Raw genomic sequence first — 19,736 nt, forward strand, 5'->3', positions numbered from 1 at the left:
GTTGTGTAGATGGTTGATAGTGGTGGTGTTGTGTAGGTGGTTGATAGTGGTGGTGTTGTGTAGATGGTTGATAGTGGTGGTGTTGTGTAAATGGTTGATAGTGGTGGTGTTGTGTAGATGGTTGATAGTGGTGGTGTTGTGTAGGTGGTTGATAGTGGTGGTGTTGTGTAGATGGTTGATAGTGGTGGTGTTGTGTAGATGGTTGATAGTGGTGGTGTTGTGTAGATGGTTGATAGTGGTGGTGTTGTGTAGATGGTTGATAGTGGTGGTGTTGTGTAGGTGGTTGATAGTGGTGGTGTTGTGTAAATGGTTGATAGTGGTGGTGTTGTGTAAATGGTTGATAGTGGTGGTGTTGTGTAGATGGTTGATAGTGGTGGTGTTGTGTAGATGGTTGATAGTGGTGGTGTTGTGTAGATGGTTGATAGTGGTGGTGTTGTGTAGATGGTTGATAGTGGTGGTGTTGTGTAGATGGTTGATAGTGGTGGTGTTGTGTAAATGGATGATAGTGGTGGTGTTGTGTAGATGGTTGATAGTGGTGGTGTTGTGTAAATGGTGGATAGTGGTGGTGTTGTGTATGTGGTTGATAGTGGTGGTGTTGTGTAAATGGTTGATAGTGGTGGTGTTGTGTAAATGGTTGATAGTGGTGGTGTTGTGTAAATGGTTGATAGTGGTGGTGTTGTGTAGATGGTTGATAGTGGTGGTGTTGTGTAGGTGGTTGATAGTGGTGGTGTTGTGTAGGTGGTTGATAGTGGTGGTGTTGTGTAGATGGTTGATAGTGGTGGTGTTGTGTAGATGGTTGATAGTGGTGGTGTTGTGTAGATGGTTGATAGTGGTGGTGTTGTGTAGATGGTTGATAATGGTGGTGTTGTGTAGATGGTTGATAGTGGCGGTGTTGTGTAGATGGTTGATAGTGGCGGTGTTGTGTAGGTGGTTGATAGTGGCGGTGTTGTGTAGATGGTTGATAGTGGCGGTGTTGTGTAGATGGTTGATAGTGGCGGTGTTGTTGTGTAGATGGTTGATAGTGGTGGTGTTGTTGTGTAGATGGTTGATAGTGGTGGTGTTGTGTAGATGGTTGATAGTGGTGGTGTTGTGTAGATGGTTGATAGTGGTGGTGTTGTGTAGATGGTTGATAGTGGTGGTGTTGTGTAGGTGGTTGATAGTGGTGGTGTTGTGTAGATGGTTGATAGTGGTGGTGTTGTGTAGATGGTTGATAGTGGTGGTGTGTGTCGTAGGTTGATAGTGGTGGTGTTGTGTAGATGGTTGATAGTGGTGGTGTTGTGTAGATGGTTGATAGTGGTGGTGTTGTGTAGATGGTTGATAGTGGTGGTGTTGTGTAGATGGTTGATAGTGGTGGTGTTGTGTAGATGGTTGATAGTGGTGGTGTTGTGTAGATGGTTGATAGTGGTGGTGTGTGTCATTGGTTGATAGTGGTGGTGTTGTGTAGATGGTTGATAGTGGTGGTGTTGTGTAGATGGTTGATAGTTGTGGTGTTGTGTAGGTGGTTGATAGTGGTGTTGTGTAGATGGTTGATAGTGGTGGTGTTGTGTAGATGGTTGATAGTGGTGGTGTTGTGTAGATGGTTGATAGTGGTGGTGTTGTGTAGATGGTTGATAGTGGTGGTGTTGTGTAGATGGTTGATAGTGGTGGTGTTGTGTAGATGGTTGATAGTGGTGGTGTTGTGTAGATGGTTGATAGTGGTGGTGTTGTGTAGATGGTTGATAGTGGTGGTGTGTGTCATTGGTTGATAGTGGTGGTGTTGTGTAGATGGTTGATAGTGGTGGTGTTGTGTAGATGGTTGATAGTTGTGGTGTTGTGTAGGTGGTTGATAGTGGTGTTGTGTAGATGGTTGATAGTGGTGGTGTTGTGTAGATGGTTGATAGTGGTGGTGTTGTGTAGATGGTTGATAGTGGTGGTGGTGTGTAGATGGTTGATAGTGGTGGTGGTGTGTAGATGGTTGATAGTGGTGGTGTTGTGTAGGTGGTTGATAGTGGTGGTGTTGTGTAGGTGGTTGATAGTGGTGGTGTTGTGTAGGTGGTTGATAGTGGTGGTGTTTTGTAGGTGGTTGATAGTGGTGGTGTTTTGTAGGTGGTTGATAGTGGTGGTGTTGTGTAGGTGGTTGATAGTGGTGGTGTTGTGTAGGTGGTTGATAGTGGTGGTGTTGTGTAGATGGTTGATAGTGGTGGTGTTGTGTAGGTGGTTGATAGTGGTGGTGTTGTGTAGATGGTTGAAAGTGGTGGTGTTGTGTAGATGGTTGATAGTGGTGGTGTTGTGTAGATGGTTGAAAGTGGTGGTGTTGTGTAGATGGTTGATAGTGGTGGTGTTGTGTAGATGGTTGATAGTGGTGGTGTTGTGTAGGTGGTTGATAGTGGTGGTGTTGTGTAGATGGTTGATAGTGGTGGTGTTGTGTAGATGGTTGATAGTGGTGGTGTTGTGTAGGTGGTTGATAGTGGTGGTGTTTTGTAGGTGGTTGATAGTGGTGGTGTTGTGTAGGTGGTTGATAGTGGTGGTGTTGTGTAGGTGGTTGATAGTGGTGGTGTTGTGTAGGTGGTTGATAGTAGTGGTGTTTTGTAGGTGGTTGATAGTGGTGGTGTTTTGTAGGTGGTTGATAGTGGTGGTGTTGTGTAGGTGGTTGATAGTGGTGGTGTTGTGTAGATGGTTGATAGTGGTGGTGTTGTGTAGATGGGTGATAGTGGTGGTGTTGTGTAGATGGGTGATAGTGGTGGTGTTGTGTAGATGGTTGATAGTGGTGGTGTTGTGTAGATGGTTGATAGTGGTGGTGTTGTGTAGATAGTTGAGATGGGGTGGTGGTGTGTGTCGTTGGTTGATAGTGGTGGTGTTGTGTAGATGGTTGAGATGGGTTGGTGTTGTGTCGTAGGTTGATAGTGGTGGTGTTGTGTAGATGGTTGATAGTGGTGGTGTTGTGTAGATGGTTGAGATGGGGTGGTGTTGTGTAGTTGTGTACCTGCTTGAGGCGGGAGGGCACACTCCAGCCACAGGCCTGCATGATGTTGTCGTCGCGGCGCATGTGTTCGCGCACCTGCCGGTACTGCTCCCGCCGCTGCTCTCGGCGCGCCAAGAGGGCGGAGTCGCTGAGGAGAGAGGCCGCAGCGTTACTGGCCAGTCTGCAAGCAGCAGGGGGGGGGGGGGAGCAGGATAGAGCCAAGCGTTAGCAGCCAGGAAGTGACACCTCCTCCTCCTCCTCCTGTCAGCAGCAGCCAGCGGGGAGCAGGGAGCGGCGAGGCGGGAGCACGCTCACTCTTCTGGGAAGAACTCCAGTGTGCGGTTGGAGGTGGAGATCTGACACATGGTGTGGCTGCGTCGCTGCGAGAAGCCTGCAGGCGAGGGCGACTTGTAGTGGATGTTCACGCTGCAGTACGGACGCTTGGCGGGCGGCGGGCTGGCCGACGAGCTGAACAGACGCGCGAAGCTGCCGGGACATCAGATCTCCTGACTTTTCTCTCAAATACAAACATATTCTCACTTTTGTTGTCACTTTTATCTCAAATACAAACTTGTTGTCACTTTTATGTCAACTACAAACCCCGTTTCCATATGAGTTGGGAAATTGTGTTAGATGTAAATATAAACAGAATACAATGATTTGCAAATTCTTTTCAACCCATATTTAGTTGAATATGCTACAAAGACAACATATTTGATGTTCAAACTCATAAACTTTTTTTTTTTTTGCAAATAATCATTAACTTAGAATTTCATGGCTGCAACACATGCCAAAGTAGTTGGGAAAGGGCATGTTCACCACTGTGTTACATCACCTTTTCTTTTAACAACACTCAATAAACCTTTGGGAACTGAGGAAAGTAATTGTTGAAGCTTTGAAAGTGGAATTCTTTCCCATTTTTGTTTTATGTAGAGCTTCAGTCCTTCAACAGTCCGGGGTCTCCGCTGTCGTATTTTACGTTTCATAATGCGCCACACATTTTCCATGGGAGACAGGTCTGGACTGCAGGCGGGCCGGGAAAGTACCCGCACTCTTTTTTTACGAAGCCACGCTGTTGTAACACGTGCTGAATGTGGCTTGGCATTATCTTGCTGTAATAAGCAGGGGCGTCCATTTAAAAGACGGCGCTTAGATGGCAGCATATGTTGTTCCAAAACCTGTATGGACCTTTCAGCATTAATGGTGCCTTCACAGATGTGTAAGTTACCCATGCCTTGGGCACTAATGCACCCCCATACCATCACACATGCTGGCTTTAGAACTTTGCGTGGATAACAGTCTGGATGTTTCGCTTCCCCTTTGGTCCGGAAGACACGATGTTGAATATTTGCAAAAACAATTTGAAATGTGGACTCGTCAGACCACAGAACATTTTCCACTTTGCATCAGTCCATCTTAGATGATCTCGGACCCAAAGAAGCCGGCGGCGTTTCTGGATGTTGTTGATAAATGGCTTTGCCTTTGCATAGTAGAGCTTTTACTTGCACTTACAGATGTAGCAACCAACTGTAGTTAGTGACAGTGGTTTTCTGAAGTGTTCCTGAGCCCATGTGGTGATATCCTTTAGAGATTGATGACGGTTTTTGATACAGTGCTGTCTGAGGGATCAAAGGTCACGGTCATTCAATGTTGGTTTCCGGCCATGCTGCTTACGTGGAGGGATTTCTCCAGATTCTCTGAACCTTTTGATGATATTATGGAGCGTAGATGTTGAAATCCCTAAATTTCTTGCAATTGCACTTTGAGAAATGTTGTTCTTAAACTGTTTGACTATTTGCTCACGCAGTTGTGGACAAAGGGGTGTACCTCGCCCCATCCTTTCTTGTGAAAGACTGAGCATTTTTTTGGGAAGCTGTTTTTATAGCCAATCATGGCACCCACCTGTTCCCAATTAGCCTGCACACCTGTGGGATGTTCCATATAAGTGATTGATGAGCATTCCTCAACTTTATCAGTATTTATTGCCAACTTTCCCAACTTTTTTGTCAGGTATTGCTGGCATCAAATTCTAAAGTTAATGATTATTTGCAAAAAAAAATAAAGTTTATGAGTTTGAACATCAAATATGTTGTCTTTGTAGCATATTCAACTGAATATGGGTTGAAAAGGATTTGCAAATCATTGTATTCTGTTTATATTTACATCTAACACAATTTCCCAACTCATATGGAAACAGGGTTTGTACAAACTTGTCACTTTTCTGTCCTTCACAGTGTCAGCTAGAAGAATCTTACAACTGCCAGATGGTGGACTTCTTCTTCTCTTGGATGGCAGGACTCTCCCGGGACGCCCTGAAGTTCATAATAACATGATGTTTAGTCATATTTACTGTACAAAGTAAATAACAATACTCCTGCTACCCAGCAGGGGGCAACAACATTCAGTAAGTGAGTAGAGTAGCTGGGTAGTTAGTGGAATAGTCCAAGTAGTTGAGTAGCTGGGCAGTTAGTGGAATAGTCCAAGTAGTTGAGTAGCTGGGTAGTTAGTGGAATAGTCCAAGTAGTTGTGTAGCTGGGTAGTTAGTGGAATAGTCCAAGTAGTTGAATAACTGGGTAGTTAGTGGAATAGTCCAGGTTGTTGAGTAGCTGGGTAGTTAGTGGAATAGTCCAAGTAGTTGTGTAGCTGGGTAGTTAGTGGAATAGTCCAAGTAGTTGAATAACTGGGTAGTTAGTGGAATAGTCCAGGTTGTTGAGTAGCTGGGTAGTTAGTGGAATAGTCCAAGTAGTTGTGTAGCTGGGTAGTTAGTGGAATAGTACAAGTAGTTGTGTAGCTGGGTAGTTAGTGGAATAGTCCAAGTAGTTGAGTAGCTTGGTAGTTAGTGGAATAGTCCAAGTAGTTGAGTAGTTGGGTAGTTAGTGGAATAGTCCAAGTAGTTGAGTAGCTGGGTAGTTAGTGGAATAGTCCAAGTAGTAGAGTAGCTGGGTAGTTAGTGGAATAGTCCAAGTAGTTGAGTAGCTGGGTAGTTAGTGGAATAGTCCAAGTAGTTGAGTAGCTGGGTAGTTAGTGGAATAGTCCAAGTTGTTGAGTAGCTGGGTAGTTAGTGGAATAGTCCAAGTAGTTGTGTAGCTGGGTAGTTAGTGGAATAGTACAAGTAGTTGTGTAGCTGGGTAGTTAGTGGAATAGTCCAAGTAGTTGAGTAGCTTGGTAGTTAGTGGAATAGTCCAAGTAGTTGAGTAGTTGGGTAGTTAGTGGAATAGTCCAAGTAGTTGAGTAGCTGGGTAGTTAGTGGAATAGTCCAAGTAGTAGAGTAGCTGGGTAGTTAGTGGAATAGTCCAAGTAGTTGAGTAGCTGGGTAGTTAGTGGAATAGTCCAAGTAGTTGAGTAGCTGGGTAGTTAGTGGAATAGTCCAAGTAGTTGAGTAGCTGGGTAGTTAGTGGAATAGTCCAAGTAGTTGAGTAGCTGGGTAGTTAGTGGAATAGTACAAGTAGTTGTGTAGCTGGGTAGTTAGTGGAATAGTCCAAGTAGTTGAGTAGCTGGGTAGTTAGTGGAATAGTCCAAGTAGTAGAGTAGCTGGGTAGTTAGAGGAATAGTCCAAGTAGTAGAGTAGCTGGGTAGTTAGAGGAATAGTCCAAGTAGTTGAGTAGCTTGGTAGTTAGTGGAATAGTCCAAGTAGTTGAGTAGTTGGGTAGTTAGTGGAATAGTCCAAGTAGTTGAGTAGCTGGGTAGTTAGTGGAATAGTCCAAGTAGTTGAGTAGCTGGGTAGTTAGTGGAATAGTCCAAGTAGTTGAGTAGCTGGGTAGTTAGTGGAATAGTCCAAGTAGTTGAGTAGCTTGGTAGTTAGTGGAATAGTCCAAGTAGTTGAGTAGTTGGGTAGTTAGTGGAATAGTCCAAGTAGTTGAGTAGCTGGGTAGTTAGTGGAATAGTCCAAGTAGTAGAGTAGCTGGGTAGTTAGTGGAATAGTCCAAGTAGTTGAGTAGCTGGGTAGTTAGTGGAATAGTCCAAGTAGTTGAGTAGCTGGGTAGTTAGTGGAATAGTCCAAGTAGTTGAGTAGCTGGGTAGTTAGTGGAATAGTCCAAGTAGTTGAGTAGCTGGGTAGTTAGTGGAATAGTACAAGTAGTTGTGTAGCTGGGTAGTTAGTGGAATAGTCCAAGTAGTTGAGTAGCTGGGTAGTTAGTGGAATAGTCCAAGTAGTAGAGTAGCTGGGTAGTTAGAGGAATAGTCCAAGTAGTAGAGTAGCTGGGTAGTTAGAGGAATAGTCCAAGTAGTTGAGTAGCTTGGTAGTTAGTGGAATAGTCCAAGTAGTTGAGTAGTTGGGTAGTTAGTGGAATAGTCCAAGTAGTTGAGTAGCTGGGTAGTTAGTGGAATAGTCCAAGTAGTTGAGTAGCTGGGTAGTTAGTGGAATAGTCCAAGTAGTTGAGTAGCTGGGTAGTTAGTGGAATAGTCCAAGTAGTTGAGTAGCTGGGTAGTTAGTGGAATAGTCCAAGTAGTTGAGTAGCTGGGTAGTTAGTGGAATAGTCCAAGTAGTTGAGTAGCTGGGTAGTTAGTGGAATAGTCCAAGTAGTTGTGTAGCTGGGTAGTTAGTGGAATAGTACAAGTAGTTGTGTAGCTGGGTAGTTAGTGGAATAGTCCAAGTAGTTGAGTAGCTGGGTAGTTAGTGGAATAGTCCAAGTAGTAGAGTAGCTGGGTAGTTAGTGGAATAGTCCAAGTAGTTGAGTAGCTGGGTAGTTAGTGGAATAGTCCAAGTAGTTGAGTAGCTGGGTTGTTAGTGGAATAGTCCAAGTAGTTGAGTAGCTGGGTAGTTAGTGGAATAGTCCAAGTAGTTGAGTAGCTGGGTAGTTAGTGGAAAAGTCCAAGTAGTTGAGTAGCTGGGTAGTTAGTGGAATAGTCCAAGTAGTTGTGTAGCTGGGTAGTTAGTGGAATAGTACAAGTAGTTGAGTAGCTGGGTAGTTAGTGGAATAGTCCAAGTAGTTGAGTAGCTGGGTAGTTAGTGGAATAGTCCAAGTAGTAGAGTAGCTTGGTAGTTTGTGGAATAGTCCAAGTAGTTGAGTAGCTGGGTAGTTAGTGGAAAAGTCCAAGTAGTTGAGTAGCTGGGTAGTTAGTGGAATAGTCCAAGTAGTTGAGTAGTTGGGTAGTTAGTGGAATAGTACAAGTAGTTGAGTAGCTGGGTAGTTAGTGGAATAGTCCAAGTAGTTGAGTAGCTGGGTAGTTAGTGGAATAGTCCAAGTAGTAGAGTAGCTGGGTAGTTAGTGGAATAGTCCAAGTAGTTGAGTAGCTGGGTAGTTAGTGGAATAGTCCAAGTAGTTGTGTAGCTGGGTAGTTAGTGGAATAGTCCAAGTAGTTGAGTAGCTGGGTAGTTAGTGGAATAGTCCAAGTAGTTGAGTAGCTGGGTAGTTAGTGGAATAGTCCAAGTAGTTAAGTAGCTGGGTAGTTAGTGGAATAGTCCAAGTAATTGAGTAGCTGGGTAGTTAGTGGAATAGTCCAAGTAGTTGAGTAGCTGGGTAGTTAGTGGAATAGTCCAAGTAGTTGAGTAGCTGGGTAGTTAGTGGAATAGTCCAAGTAGTTGAGTAGCTGGGTAGTTAGTGGAATAGTCCAAGTAGTTGAGTACCTGGGTAGTTAGTGGAATAGTCCAAGTAGTTGAGTAGCTGGGTAGTTAGTGGAAAAGTCCAAGTAGTTGAGTAGCTGGGTAGTTAGTGGAATAGTACAAGTAGTTGTGTAGCTGGGTAGTTAGTGGAATAGTCCAAGTAGTTGAGTAGCTGGGTAGTTAGTGGAATAGTCCAAGTAGTAGAGTAGCTGGGTAGTTAGAGGAATAGTCCAAGTAGTAGAGTAGCTGGGTAGTTAGAGGAATAGTCCAAGTAGTTGAGTAGCTTGGTAGTTAGTGGAATAGTCCAAGTAGTTGAGTAGTTGGGTAGTTAGTGGAATAGTCCAAGTAGTTGAGTAGCTGGGTAGTTAGTGGAATAGTCCAAGTAGTTGAGTAGCTGGGTAGTTAGTGGAATAGTCCAAGTAGTTGAGTAGCTGGGTAGTTAGTGGAATAGTCCAAGTAGTTGAGTAGCTGGGTAGTTAGTGGAATAGTCCAAGTAGTTGAGTAGCTGGGTAGTTAGTGGAATAGTCCAAGTAGTTGAGTAGCTGGGTAGTTAGTGGAATAGTCCAAGTAGTTGTGTAGCTGGGTAGTTAGTGGAATAGTACAAGTAGTTGTGTAGCTGGGTAGTTAGTGGAATAGTCCAAGTAGTTGAGTAGCTGGGTAGTTAGTGGAATAGTCCAAGTAGTAGAGTAGCTGGGTAGTTAGTGGAATAGTCCAAGTAGTTGAGTAGCTGGGTAGTTAGTGGAATAGTCCAAGTAGTTGAGTAGCTGGGTTGTTAGTGGAATAGTCCAAGTAGTTGAGTAGCTGGGTAGTTAGTGGAATAGTCCAAGTAGTTGAGTAGCTGGGTAGTTAGTGGAAAAGTCCAAGTAGTTGAGTAGCTGGGTAGTTAGTGGAATAGTCCAAGTAGTTGTGTAGCTGGGTAGTTAGTGGAATAGTACAAGTAGTTGAGTAGCTGGGTAGTTAGTGGAATAGTCCAAGTAGTTGAGTAGCTGGGTAGTTAGTGGAATAGTCCAAGTAGTAGAGTAGCTGGGTAGTTAGTGGAATAGTCCAAGTAGTTGAGTAGCTGGGTAGTTAGTGGAAAAGTCCAAGTAGTTGAGTAGCTGGGTAGTTAGTGGAATAGTCCAAGTAGTTGAGTAGTTGGGTAGTTAGTGGAATAGTACAAGTAGTTGAGTAGCTGGGTAGTTAGTGGAATAGTCCAAGTAGTTGAGTAGCTGGGTAGTTAGTGGAATAGTCCAAGTAGTAGAGTAGCTGGGTAGTTAGTGGAATAGTCCAAGTAGTTGAGTAGCTGGGTAGTTAGTGGAATAGTCCAAGTAGTTGTGTAGCTGGGTAGTTAGTGGAATAGTCCAAGTAGTTGAGTAGCTGGGTAGTTAGTGGAATAGTCCAAGTAGTTGAGTAGCTGGGTAGTTAGTGGAATAGTCCAAGTAGTTAAGTAGCTGGGTAGTTAGTGGAATAGTCCAAGTAATTGAGTAGCTGGGTAGTTAGTGGAATAGTCCAAGTAGTTGAGTAGCTGGGTAGTTAGTGGAATAGTCCAAGTAGTTGAGTAGCTGGGTAGTTAGTGGAATAGTCCAAGTAGTTGAGTAGCTGGGTAGTTAGTGGAATGGTCCAAGTAGTTGAGTAGCTGGGTAGTTAGTGGAATAGTCCAAGTAGTTGAGTAGCTGGGTAGTTAGTGGAATAGTCCAAGTAGTTGAGTAGCTGGGTAGTTAGTGGAATAGTCCAAGTAGTTGAGTAGCTGGGTAGTTAGTGGAATAGTCCAAGTAGTTGAGTAGCTGGGTAGTTAGTGGAATAGTCCAAGTAGTTGAGTAGCTGGGTAGTTAGTGGAATAGTCCAAGTAGTTGAGTAGCTGGGTAGTTAGTGGAATAGTCCAAGTAGTTGAGTAGCTGGGTAGTTAGTGGAATAGTCCAAGTAGTTGTGTAGCTGGGTAGTTAGTGGAATAGTGCAAGTAGTTGTGTAGCTGGGTAGTTAGTGGAATAGTCCAAGTAGTTGTGTAGCTGGGTAGTTAGTGGAATAGTACAAGTAGTTGTGTAGCTGGGTAGTTAGTGGAATAGTCCAAGAAATAGAGTAGCTGGGTAGTTAGTGGAATAGTCCAAGTAGTTGAGTAGCTTGGTAGTTTGTGGAATAGTCCAAGTAGTTGAGTAGTTGGGTAGTTAGTGGAATAGTCCAAGTAGTTGAATAGCTGGGTAGTTAGTGGAATAGTCCAAGTAGTTGAGTAGCTGGGTAGTTAGTGGAATAGTCCAAGTAGTAGAGTAGCTGGGTAGTTAGTGGAATAGTCCAAGTAGTTGAGTAGCTGGGTAGTTAGTGGAATAGTCCAAGTAGTAGAGTAGCTGGGTAGTTAGTGGAATAGTCCAAGTAGTTGAGTAGCTGGGTAGTTAGTGGAATAGTCCAAGTAGTTGAGTAGCTGGGTAGTTAGTGGAATAGTCCAAGTAGTTGAGTAGCTGGGTAGTTAGTGGAATAGTCCAAGTAGTTGAGTAGCTGGGTAGTTAGTGGAATAGTCCAAGTACTTGAATAGCTGGGTAGTTAGTGGAATAGTCCAAGTAGTTGAGTAGCTGGGTAGTTAGTGGAATAGTCCAAGTAGTTGTGTAGCTGGGTAGTTAGTGGAATAGTCCAAGTACTTGAATAGCTGGGTAGTTAGTGGAATAGTCCAAGTAGTTGTGTAGCTGGGTAGTTAGTGGAATAGTCCAAGTAGTTGTGTAGCTGGGTAGTTAGTGGAATAGTCCAAGTAGTTGAATAGCTGGGTAGTTAGTGGAATAGTCCAGGTAGTTGAGTAGCTGGGTAGTTAGTGGAATAGTCCAAGTAGTAGAGTAGCTGGGTAGTTAGTGGAATAGTCCAAGTAGTTGAGTAGCTGGGTAGTTAGTGGAATAGTCCAAGTAGTTGAGTAGCTGGGTAGTTAGTGGAATAGTCCAAGTAGTTGTGTAGCTGGGTAGTTAGTGGAATAGTCCAAGTAGTTGAGTAGCTGGGTAGTTAGTTGAATAGTCCAAGTAGTAGAGTAGCTGGGTAGTTAGTGGAATAGTCCAAGTAGTTGAGTAGCTGGGTAGTTAGTGGAATAGTCCAAGTAGTTGAGTAGCTGGGTAGTTAGTGGAATAGTCCAAGTAGTTGTGTAGCTGGGTAGTTAGTGGAATAGTCCAAGTAGTTGTGTAGCTGGGTAGTTAGTGGAATAGTCCAAGTAGTTGTGTAGCTGGGTAGTTAGTGGAATAGTCCAAGTAGTTGAAGTCATTGACTTCAAGACTAGAAGTCAACTTGACTGCTTTATTGATCCAAAGTGCGGTCTGGTGACACAAGTGGGCGTGTCCTCTTTGCTCCGCCTACCTGATCATCTCGGTCCACCTCACCGCCTCCTGGAGCTCCATCAGCCTCTCCTTGTATTGGTTCCTCTCCATCAGCACCCTCGCCATCTCCACCCGCGTGAACCGCCGCCGCTGTGTTAGCGCCATGTCGCCATCTTGGATGGGGGAGGAGAACTGGGGGAGGTGGGGGGGGCAAAAGGTCAACACCGAACAAACTTCTAAAGGTCAACACTAATTCACTGAACCAACTACAAAAGGTCAACACTAATTCACTGAACCAACTACAAAAGGTCAACACCGAACCAACTTCTAAAGGTCAACACTGAACCAACTTCAAAAGGTCAACACAGAGGCAAGTTCAAAAGGTCAATACTGAACCAACTTCAAAAGGTCAACACTGAACCAACTTCAAAAGGTCAACACTGAACCAACTTCAAAAGGTCAACACAGAGGCAAGTTCAAAAGGTCAATACTGAACCAATTTCAAAAGGTCAACACCGAACCAACTTCAAAAGGTCAACACTGAACTAACTTCAAAAGGTCAATACCGAACCAACTTCAAAAGGTCAACACCAAACCAACTTCAAAAGGTCAAAGCTGAACCAACTTCAAAAGGTCAACACTGAACTAACTTCAAAAGGTCAACACTGAACTAACTTCAAAAGGTCAATACCGAACCAACTTCAAAAGGTCAACACCAAACCAACTTCAAAAGGTCAACACTGAACCAACTTCAAAAGGTCAACACCAAACCAACTTCAAAAGGTCAACACCGAACAAACTTCAAATGGTCAACACTAATTTACTGAACCAACTGCAAAAGGTCAACACCAATTCACTGAACCAATTTCAAAAGGTCAACACTGAACCGACTTCAAAAGGTCAACACTAATTTACTGAACCAACCTAAAAAGGTCAAGACTGAACCAACTTCAAAAGTTCACCACTGAAGCCACTTCTAAAGGTCAATACTAATTCACTGAACCAACTTCAAAAGGTCAAGACTGAACCAACTTTAAAAGGTCAACACTATTTCACTGAACCAACTTCAAAAGGTCAACACTAATTCACTGAACCAACTTCAAAAGGTCAAGACTAAACCAACTTCAAAAGGTCAACACTGAACCAACTTCAAAAGGTCAACACAGAACTAACTTCAAAAGGTCACCACAGACCACATTCATCCTCCGCTGTTGCCATTTCTAATATAAAGTAGTGTCAAGTTCTTACTTATATATGTCAGTAAACTCACCATGGAAGCACTAAAACATACCGGTGCAGTGACTTGACATTATTCACCTAAGGAACTTTACTTATTAGAGAGTTCCAGTCACAGGTGCACATTTCGGGTGTTGTTGTTGCACTAGTGAGCCACGTTTGAGGAGATTCTGCTCCGTTATTGTTTGAAGTGTGAATGTCATTAAAACAGTTTGCGCCATCTTTTGACACTTCTTCCACTCTTGTCCTTGCACGCTACACCGCTACAACAAAGATGATGCTGTCCAAGTGGAGGCACGTACATAAGAGCGACCACAAAGCGCTGCATCCTGAAGAGACTTGAAGATGATGTGTAAATAAAATGAGTAAAACATCATCCATGCAACATTTTGAGCATGACGTGATGTAGACCACAAGGAAGTATTTTACATTTGGAATAATAAGACTCCTTTCATGCGCCTTCTGTATGAAGGTAGACCAGACTAGACCTGCTCATCGGCCCTATGGTCCCAAATATATGCTACTTAAATACACCTGTATATTTTTCATAGATGAGAAGTTGATCCAAATGTTGTTTCCTTCCACTTTCCCTCATTTTCTGACTCTCTCTTCATAGACTCAGCAGGATCGATGAGTACAACATGTTGTGCACTGATGTTGTATCCTCAGCAGGAACCATGAGTACAACATGTTGTGCACTGGTGTTGTATCCTCAGCAGGAACCATGAGTACAACATGTTGTGCACTGGTGTTGTATCCTCAGCAGGAACCATGAGTACAACATGTTGTGCACTGGTGTTGTATCCTCAGCAGGAACCATGAGTACAACATGTTGTGCACTGGTGTTGTATCCTCAGCAGGAACCATGAGTACAACATGTTGTGCACTGATGTTGTATCCTTAGCAGGAACCATGAGTACAACATGTTGTGCACTGGTGTTGTATCCTCAGCAGGAACCATGACTACAACATGTTGTGCACTGGTGTTGTATCCTCAGCAGGAACCATGAGTACAACATGTTGTGCACTGGTGTTGTATCCTCAGCAGGAACCACGAGTACAACATGTTGTGCACTGGTGTTGTATCCTCAGCAGGAACCATGAGTACAACATGTTGTGCACTGGTGTTGTATCCTCAGCAGGAACCATGAGTACAACATGTTGTTCACTGGTGTTGTATCCTCAGCAGGAACCATGAGTACAACATGTTGTGCACTGGTGTTGTATCCTCAGCAGGAACCATGAGTACAACATGTTGTGCACTGGTGTTGTATCCTCAGCAGGAACCATGAGTACAACATGTTGTGCACTGGTGTTGTATCCTCAGCAGGAACCATGAGTACAACATGTTGTGCACTGGTGTTGTATCCTCAGCAGGAACCATGAGTACAACATGTTGTGACCTCCACCTTATTGTCATGTTGTGCAGTGATGTTGCGGCGGTCACATGACAGTATGGATATGTTGCTTACGTCATCACTTCCTTCGTCCTTGGAGTCCCGCGAGGCCCCCAGGGCCTGGGCTCTCAGCCTGCAGTCCAAGGAGAGGAAGAAGGAGAAGGAGAAGGAGAAGAAGAAGAAGAAGAAGAAGAAGAAGAAGAAGAAGAAGAAGAACAAAGGCTGGCATGTGTCTTGCTCTTCATCAAACATCTTCCCTGCTTTGTTCAGCTATTGGAAAGGGTCAACAACTTGGATAAAAAAGGTGAGAAACACTATCTGGGTAGATGGTTTGATGGTCCCGTTCCAAAGAATCCAACATGCACCAAACTACCTCCTCAGTTCTTCCTCCAGGTCCTTGACTCTGGCGTCCATCTTGTTCTTGGACTGCCTGACGGCCTCCACTTCCTCCCGCAGCACCTCGTGCTCGCTGGACAGCTCGTCTACTTTGGCAATCAGGTCGTTCTTCACGATGTTGAGAGCATTTCTGTGCGAAAGAGAAGAGTCACGTCACATTCACACATGCAGGACACATCGTGGCTTCAACCATTTTTATCAACCACTTACTGTGCATATCAAATCAACAACATTGGCAAGTGACGGTGCATATCAAATCAAGAACATTGGCAAGTTAGGGTGCATATCAAATCAACAACATCAGCAAGTTATGGTGCATATCAAATCAAGAATATTGCCAAGTTACAGTGCATATCACATCAAGAACACCCGCAAGTTACAATGCATATCGAATCAAAAACATTGGCAAGTTACGATGCAAATCGAATCAAAAACATTGGCAAGTTACGATGCAAATCGAATCAAGAACACGAGCAAGTTACGGTGCATCCATCCATCCATCCATCATCTTCCGCTTATCCGAGGTCGGGTCGCGGGGACAACAGCCTAAGCAGGGAAGCCCAGACTTCCCTCTCCCCAGCCACTTGGTCCAGCTCCTCCCGGGGGATCCCGAGGCGTTCCCAGGCCAGCTGGGAGACATAGTCTTCCCAACGTGTCCTGGGTCTTCCCCGTGGCCTCCTACCGGCTGGACGTGCCCTAAACACCTCCCTAGGGAGGCGTTCGGGTGGCATCCTGACCAGATGCCCGAACCACCTCATCTGGCTCCTCTCGATGTGAAGGAGCAGCGGCTTTACGTTGAGCTCCTCCCGGATGGCAGAGCTTCTCACCCTATCTCTAAGGGAGAGACCCGCCACACGGCGGAGGAAACTCATTTGGGCCGCTTGTACCCGTGATCTTATCCTTTCGGTCATGACCCAAAGCTCATGACCATAGGTGAGGATGGGAACGTAGATTGACCGGTAAATTGAGAGCTTTGCCTTCCGGCTCAGCTCCTTCTTCACCACAACGGATCGGTACAACGTCCGCATTACTGAAGATGCCGCACCGATCCGCCTGTCGATCTCACCATCCACTCTTCCCCCACTCGTGAACAAGACTCCTAGGTACTTGAACTCCTCCACTTGGGGCAGGGTCTCCTCCCCAACCCGGAGATGGCACTCCACCCTTTTCCGGGCGAGAACCATGGACTCGGACTTGGAGGTGCTGATTCTCATTCCGGTCGCTTCACACTCGGCTGCGAACCGATCCAGCGAGAGCTGAAGATCCCGGTCAGATGAAGCCATCAGGACCACATCATCTGCAAAAAGCAGAGACCTAATCCTGCTGTTACCAAACCGGAACCCCTCAACGCCTTGACTGCGCCTAGAAATTCTGTCCATAAAAGTTATGAACAGAATCGGTGACAAAGGACAGCCTTGGCGGAGTCCAACCCTCACAGGAAATGTGTTCGACTTACTGCCGGCAATGCGGACCAAGCTCTGGCACTGATCATACAGGGAGTGGACCGCCACAATAAGACAGTCCGATACCCCATACTCTCAGAGCACTCCCCACGGTGCATATCGAATCCAAAATATCAGCAAGTTACGGTGCATATTGAATCAAAAACATCGGCAAGTTACGGTGCATATCATATCAAGAACATTAGCAAGTTAGGGTGCATATCAAATCAAGAACATTAGCAAGTTACGGTGCATATCAAATCAAGAACATTAGCAAGTTACGGTGCATATCAAATCAAGAACATTAGCAAGTTAGGGTGCATATCAAATCAAGAACATCCGCAAGTTACAGTGCATATCGAAACAAGAACATTGGCAAGTTACGGTGCATATCGAATCAAGAACATTGGCAAGTTACGGTGTATATCGAATCAAGAACATCAGCAAGTTACGGTGCATATTGAATCAAGAACATCAGAAAGTTACGGTGCATATCATATCAAGAACATCAGCAAGTTACGGTGCATATCAAATCAAGAACATTGGCAAGTTACGGTGCATATCATATCAAGAACATCAGCAAGTTACGGTGCATATCAAATCAAGAACATTAGCAAGTTAGGGTGCATATCAAATCAAGAACATCCGCAAGTTACAGTGCATATCATATCAAGAACATCAGCAAGTTACGGTGCATATCAAATCAAGAACATTAGCAAGTTAGGGTGCATATCAAATCAAGAACATTGGCAAGTTACGGTGCATATCATATCAAGAACATTGGCAAGTTACGGTGTATATCGAATCAAGAACATCAGCAAGATACGGTGCATATTGAATCAAGAACCTCAGCAAGTTACGGTGCATATCAAATCAAGAACATTGGCAAGTTACGGGTGCATGTCAATCAAGAACATCAGCAAGTTACGGTGCATATTGTATCAAGAACATTGGCAAGTTACGGTGCATATCACTCAAGAACATTGGCAAGTTACGGTGCATATCAAATCAAGCATTATTTAAAGTAGCTCTGCACTTCATTTAAAGTGGTGATGTCACACACACATTGAAACATAAACATCTTCTTACTTGGTCTCTAGCAGCTGTTTGTTCTCCGTCAGCAGGTTCTCCACCTCCTTGCCCATACCTGAAACACACACCTGTGTCACCTCTAATAAAATATTTAATTACAATAAAGGCATTCTCTCTCGAGATATATATATATATATATATATATATATATATATATATATATATATATATATATATATATATATATATATATATATGTGTGTGTGTGTGTGTGTGTGTGTGTATATTTGACCCTAGATTTCTTTAACCCAATGCGGCCGCCAAGTGAAAAAGTTTGGACACCCCTGATGTGAGCAAGGAGGCGTGTCTTACCAAAGAAATCATCTCGGACTGGAGGCAGAACAAGAAGAGAGAGAGAATCAGCGAGTGATCACGTGAACAAAATGGCAGTCAAACATTCCTAAAGCTCACAGCTGCTTGAAGGAATGTACATAGAGATAATAATCAACTATGCAGGGTCAAATGGGACAAAATGCTGTACTATAGTCTTCAACTGGGTACTGTACTATAGTCTTCAAGTGAGTACTATACTATAGTCTTCAAGTGTGTACTGTACTATAGTCTTCAAGTGAGTACTGTACTATAGTCTTCAAGTGAGTACTGTACTATAGTCTTCAAGTGGGTACTGTACTATAGTCTTCAAGCAGGTACTGTACTATAGTCTTCAAGCGGTTACTGTACTATAGTCTTCAAGCGGGTACTGTACTATAGTCTTCAAGTGAGTACTGTACTATAGTCTTCAAGCGGTTACTGTACTATAGTCTTCAAGTGAGTACTGTACTATAGTCTTCAAGTGAGTACTGTACTATAGTCTTCAAGCGGTTACTGTACTATAGTCTTCAAGTGAGTACTGTACTATAGTCTTCAAGCGGGTACTGTACTATAGTCTTCAAGCGAGTACTGTACTATAGTCTTCAAGTGAGTACTGTACTATAGTCTTCAAGTGAGTACTGCACTATAATCTTCAAGTGTGTACTGTACTATAGTCTTCAAGCAGGTACTGTACTATAGTCTTCAAGCGGTTACTGTACTATAGTCTTCAAGTGAGTACTGTACTATAGTCTTCAAGTGAGTACTGTACTATAGTCTTCAAGCGGGTACTGTACTATAGTCATCAAGTGAGTACTGTACTATAGTCTTCAAGCGGGTACTGTACTATAGTCATCAAGTGAGTACTGTACTATAGTCTTCAAGCGGTTACTGTACTATAGTCTTCAAGTGAGTACTGTACTATAGTCTTCAAGCGGGTACTGTACTATAGTCTTCAAGCGAGTACTGTACTATAGTCTTCAAGCGGGTACTGTACTATAGTCTTCAAGTGAGTACTGTACTATAGTCTTCAAGTGAGTACTGTACTATAGTCTTCAAGCGGTTACTGTACTATAGTCTTCAAGTGAGTACTGTACTATAGTCTTCAAGTGAGTACTGTACTATAGTCTTCAAGTGAGTACTGTACTATAGTCTTCAAGCGGGTACTGTACTATAGTCTTCAAGTGGGTACTGTACTATAGTCTTCAAGTGAGTACTGTACTATAGTCTTGAAGTGAGTACTGAACTATAGTCTTCAAGCGGGTACTGTACTATAGTCTTGAAGTGAGTACTGTACTATAGTCTTCAAGTGGGTACTGTACTATAGTCTTCAAGTGGGTACTGTACTATAGTCTTCAAGTGAGTACTGTACGATAGTTTTCAAGTGGGTACTTTACTATAGTCTTCAAGCGGGTACTGTACTATAGTCTTCAAGCAGGTACTGTACTATAGTCTTCAAGCAGGTACTGTACTATAGTCTTCAAGTCAGTACTGTACTATAGTCTTCAAGCAGGTACTGTACTATAGTCTTCAAGTGGGTACTGTACTATAGTCTTCAAGCAGGTACTGTACTATAGTCTTCAAGTGAGTACTGTACTATAGTCTTCAAGTGAGTACTGTAATATAGTCTTCAAGTGGGTACTGTACGATAGTCTTCAAGTGGGTACTTTACTATAGTCTTCAAGTGTGTACTGTACTATAGTCTTCACGCGGGTACTGTACTATAGTCTTCAAGCGGGTACTGTACTATAGTCTTCAAGTGAGTACTGTACTATAGTCTTCAAGCGGGTACTGTACTATAGTCTTCAAGCGGGTACTGTACTATAGTCTTCAAACAGGTACTGTACTATAGTCTTCAAGTGGGTACTGTACTATAGTCTTCAAGTGAGTACTGTACTATAGTCTTCAAGTGGGTACTGTACTATAGTCTTCAAGTGAGTACTGTACTATAGTCTTCAAGTGAGTACTGTACTATAGTCTTCAAGTGGGTACTGTACTATAGTCTTCAAGTGAGTTCTGTACTATAGTCTTCAAGTGAGTACTGTACTATAGTCTTCAAGTGAGTACTGTACTATAGTCTTCAAGTGGGTACTGTACTATAGTCTTCAAGTGAGTACTGTA

The 19,736-nt window shown here is 43.6% G+C and overlaps 1 protein-coding gene across 14 annotated transcripts in view; it reads right to left on the reverse strand.

Annotated features, from left to right (window-relative positions):
* Window positions 1-19,736, reverse strand: part of mapk8ip3 (mitogen-activated protein kinase 8 interacting protein 3) — a 162,472-nt gene that overhangs the window by 74,025 nt on the left and 68,711 nt on the right. For 12 of the 14 annotated variants that reach the window (XM_061884462.1, XM_061884460.1, XM_061884461.1 and 9 more), the window contains 8 exons: window positions 17,619-17,636; window positions 17,304-17,361; window positions 14,750-14,902; window positions 14,452-14,509; window positions 11,784-11,935; window positions 5,197-5,253; window positions 3,257-3,427; window positions 2,963-3,122 (listed from right to left, as the gene is read on the reverse strand). In XM_061884462.1, the coding sequence (XP_061740446.1) occupies window positions 2,963-3,122; window positions 3,257-3,427; window positions 5,197-5,253; window positions 11,784-11,935; window positions 14,452-14,509; window positions 14,750-14,902; window positions 17,304-17,361; window positions 17,619-17,636 (827 nt within the window). The remainder of the gene's footprint in view (window positions 1-2,962; window positions 3,123-3,256; window positions 3,428-5,196; window positions 5,254-11,783; window positions 11,936-14,451; window positions 14,510-14,749; window positions 14,903-17,303; window positions 17,362-17,618; window positions 17,637-19,736) is intronic. The other 2 variants (XM_061884472.1, XM_061884469.1) reach the window with 1 other exon arrangement.

Source organism: Nerophis ophidion, linkage group LG23, assembly GCF_033978795.1.
Source record: "Nerophis ophidion isolate RoL-2023_Sa linkage group LG23, RoL_Noph_v1.0, whole genome shotgun sequence".
In the NCBI taxonomy this organism is placed as follows: domain Eukaryota; kingdom Metazoa; phylum Chordata; class Actinopteri; order Syngnathiformes; family Syngnathidae; genus Nerophis; species Nerophis ophidion.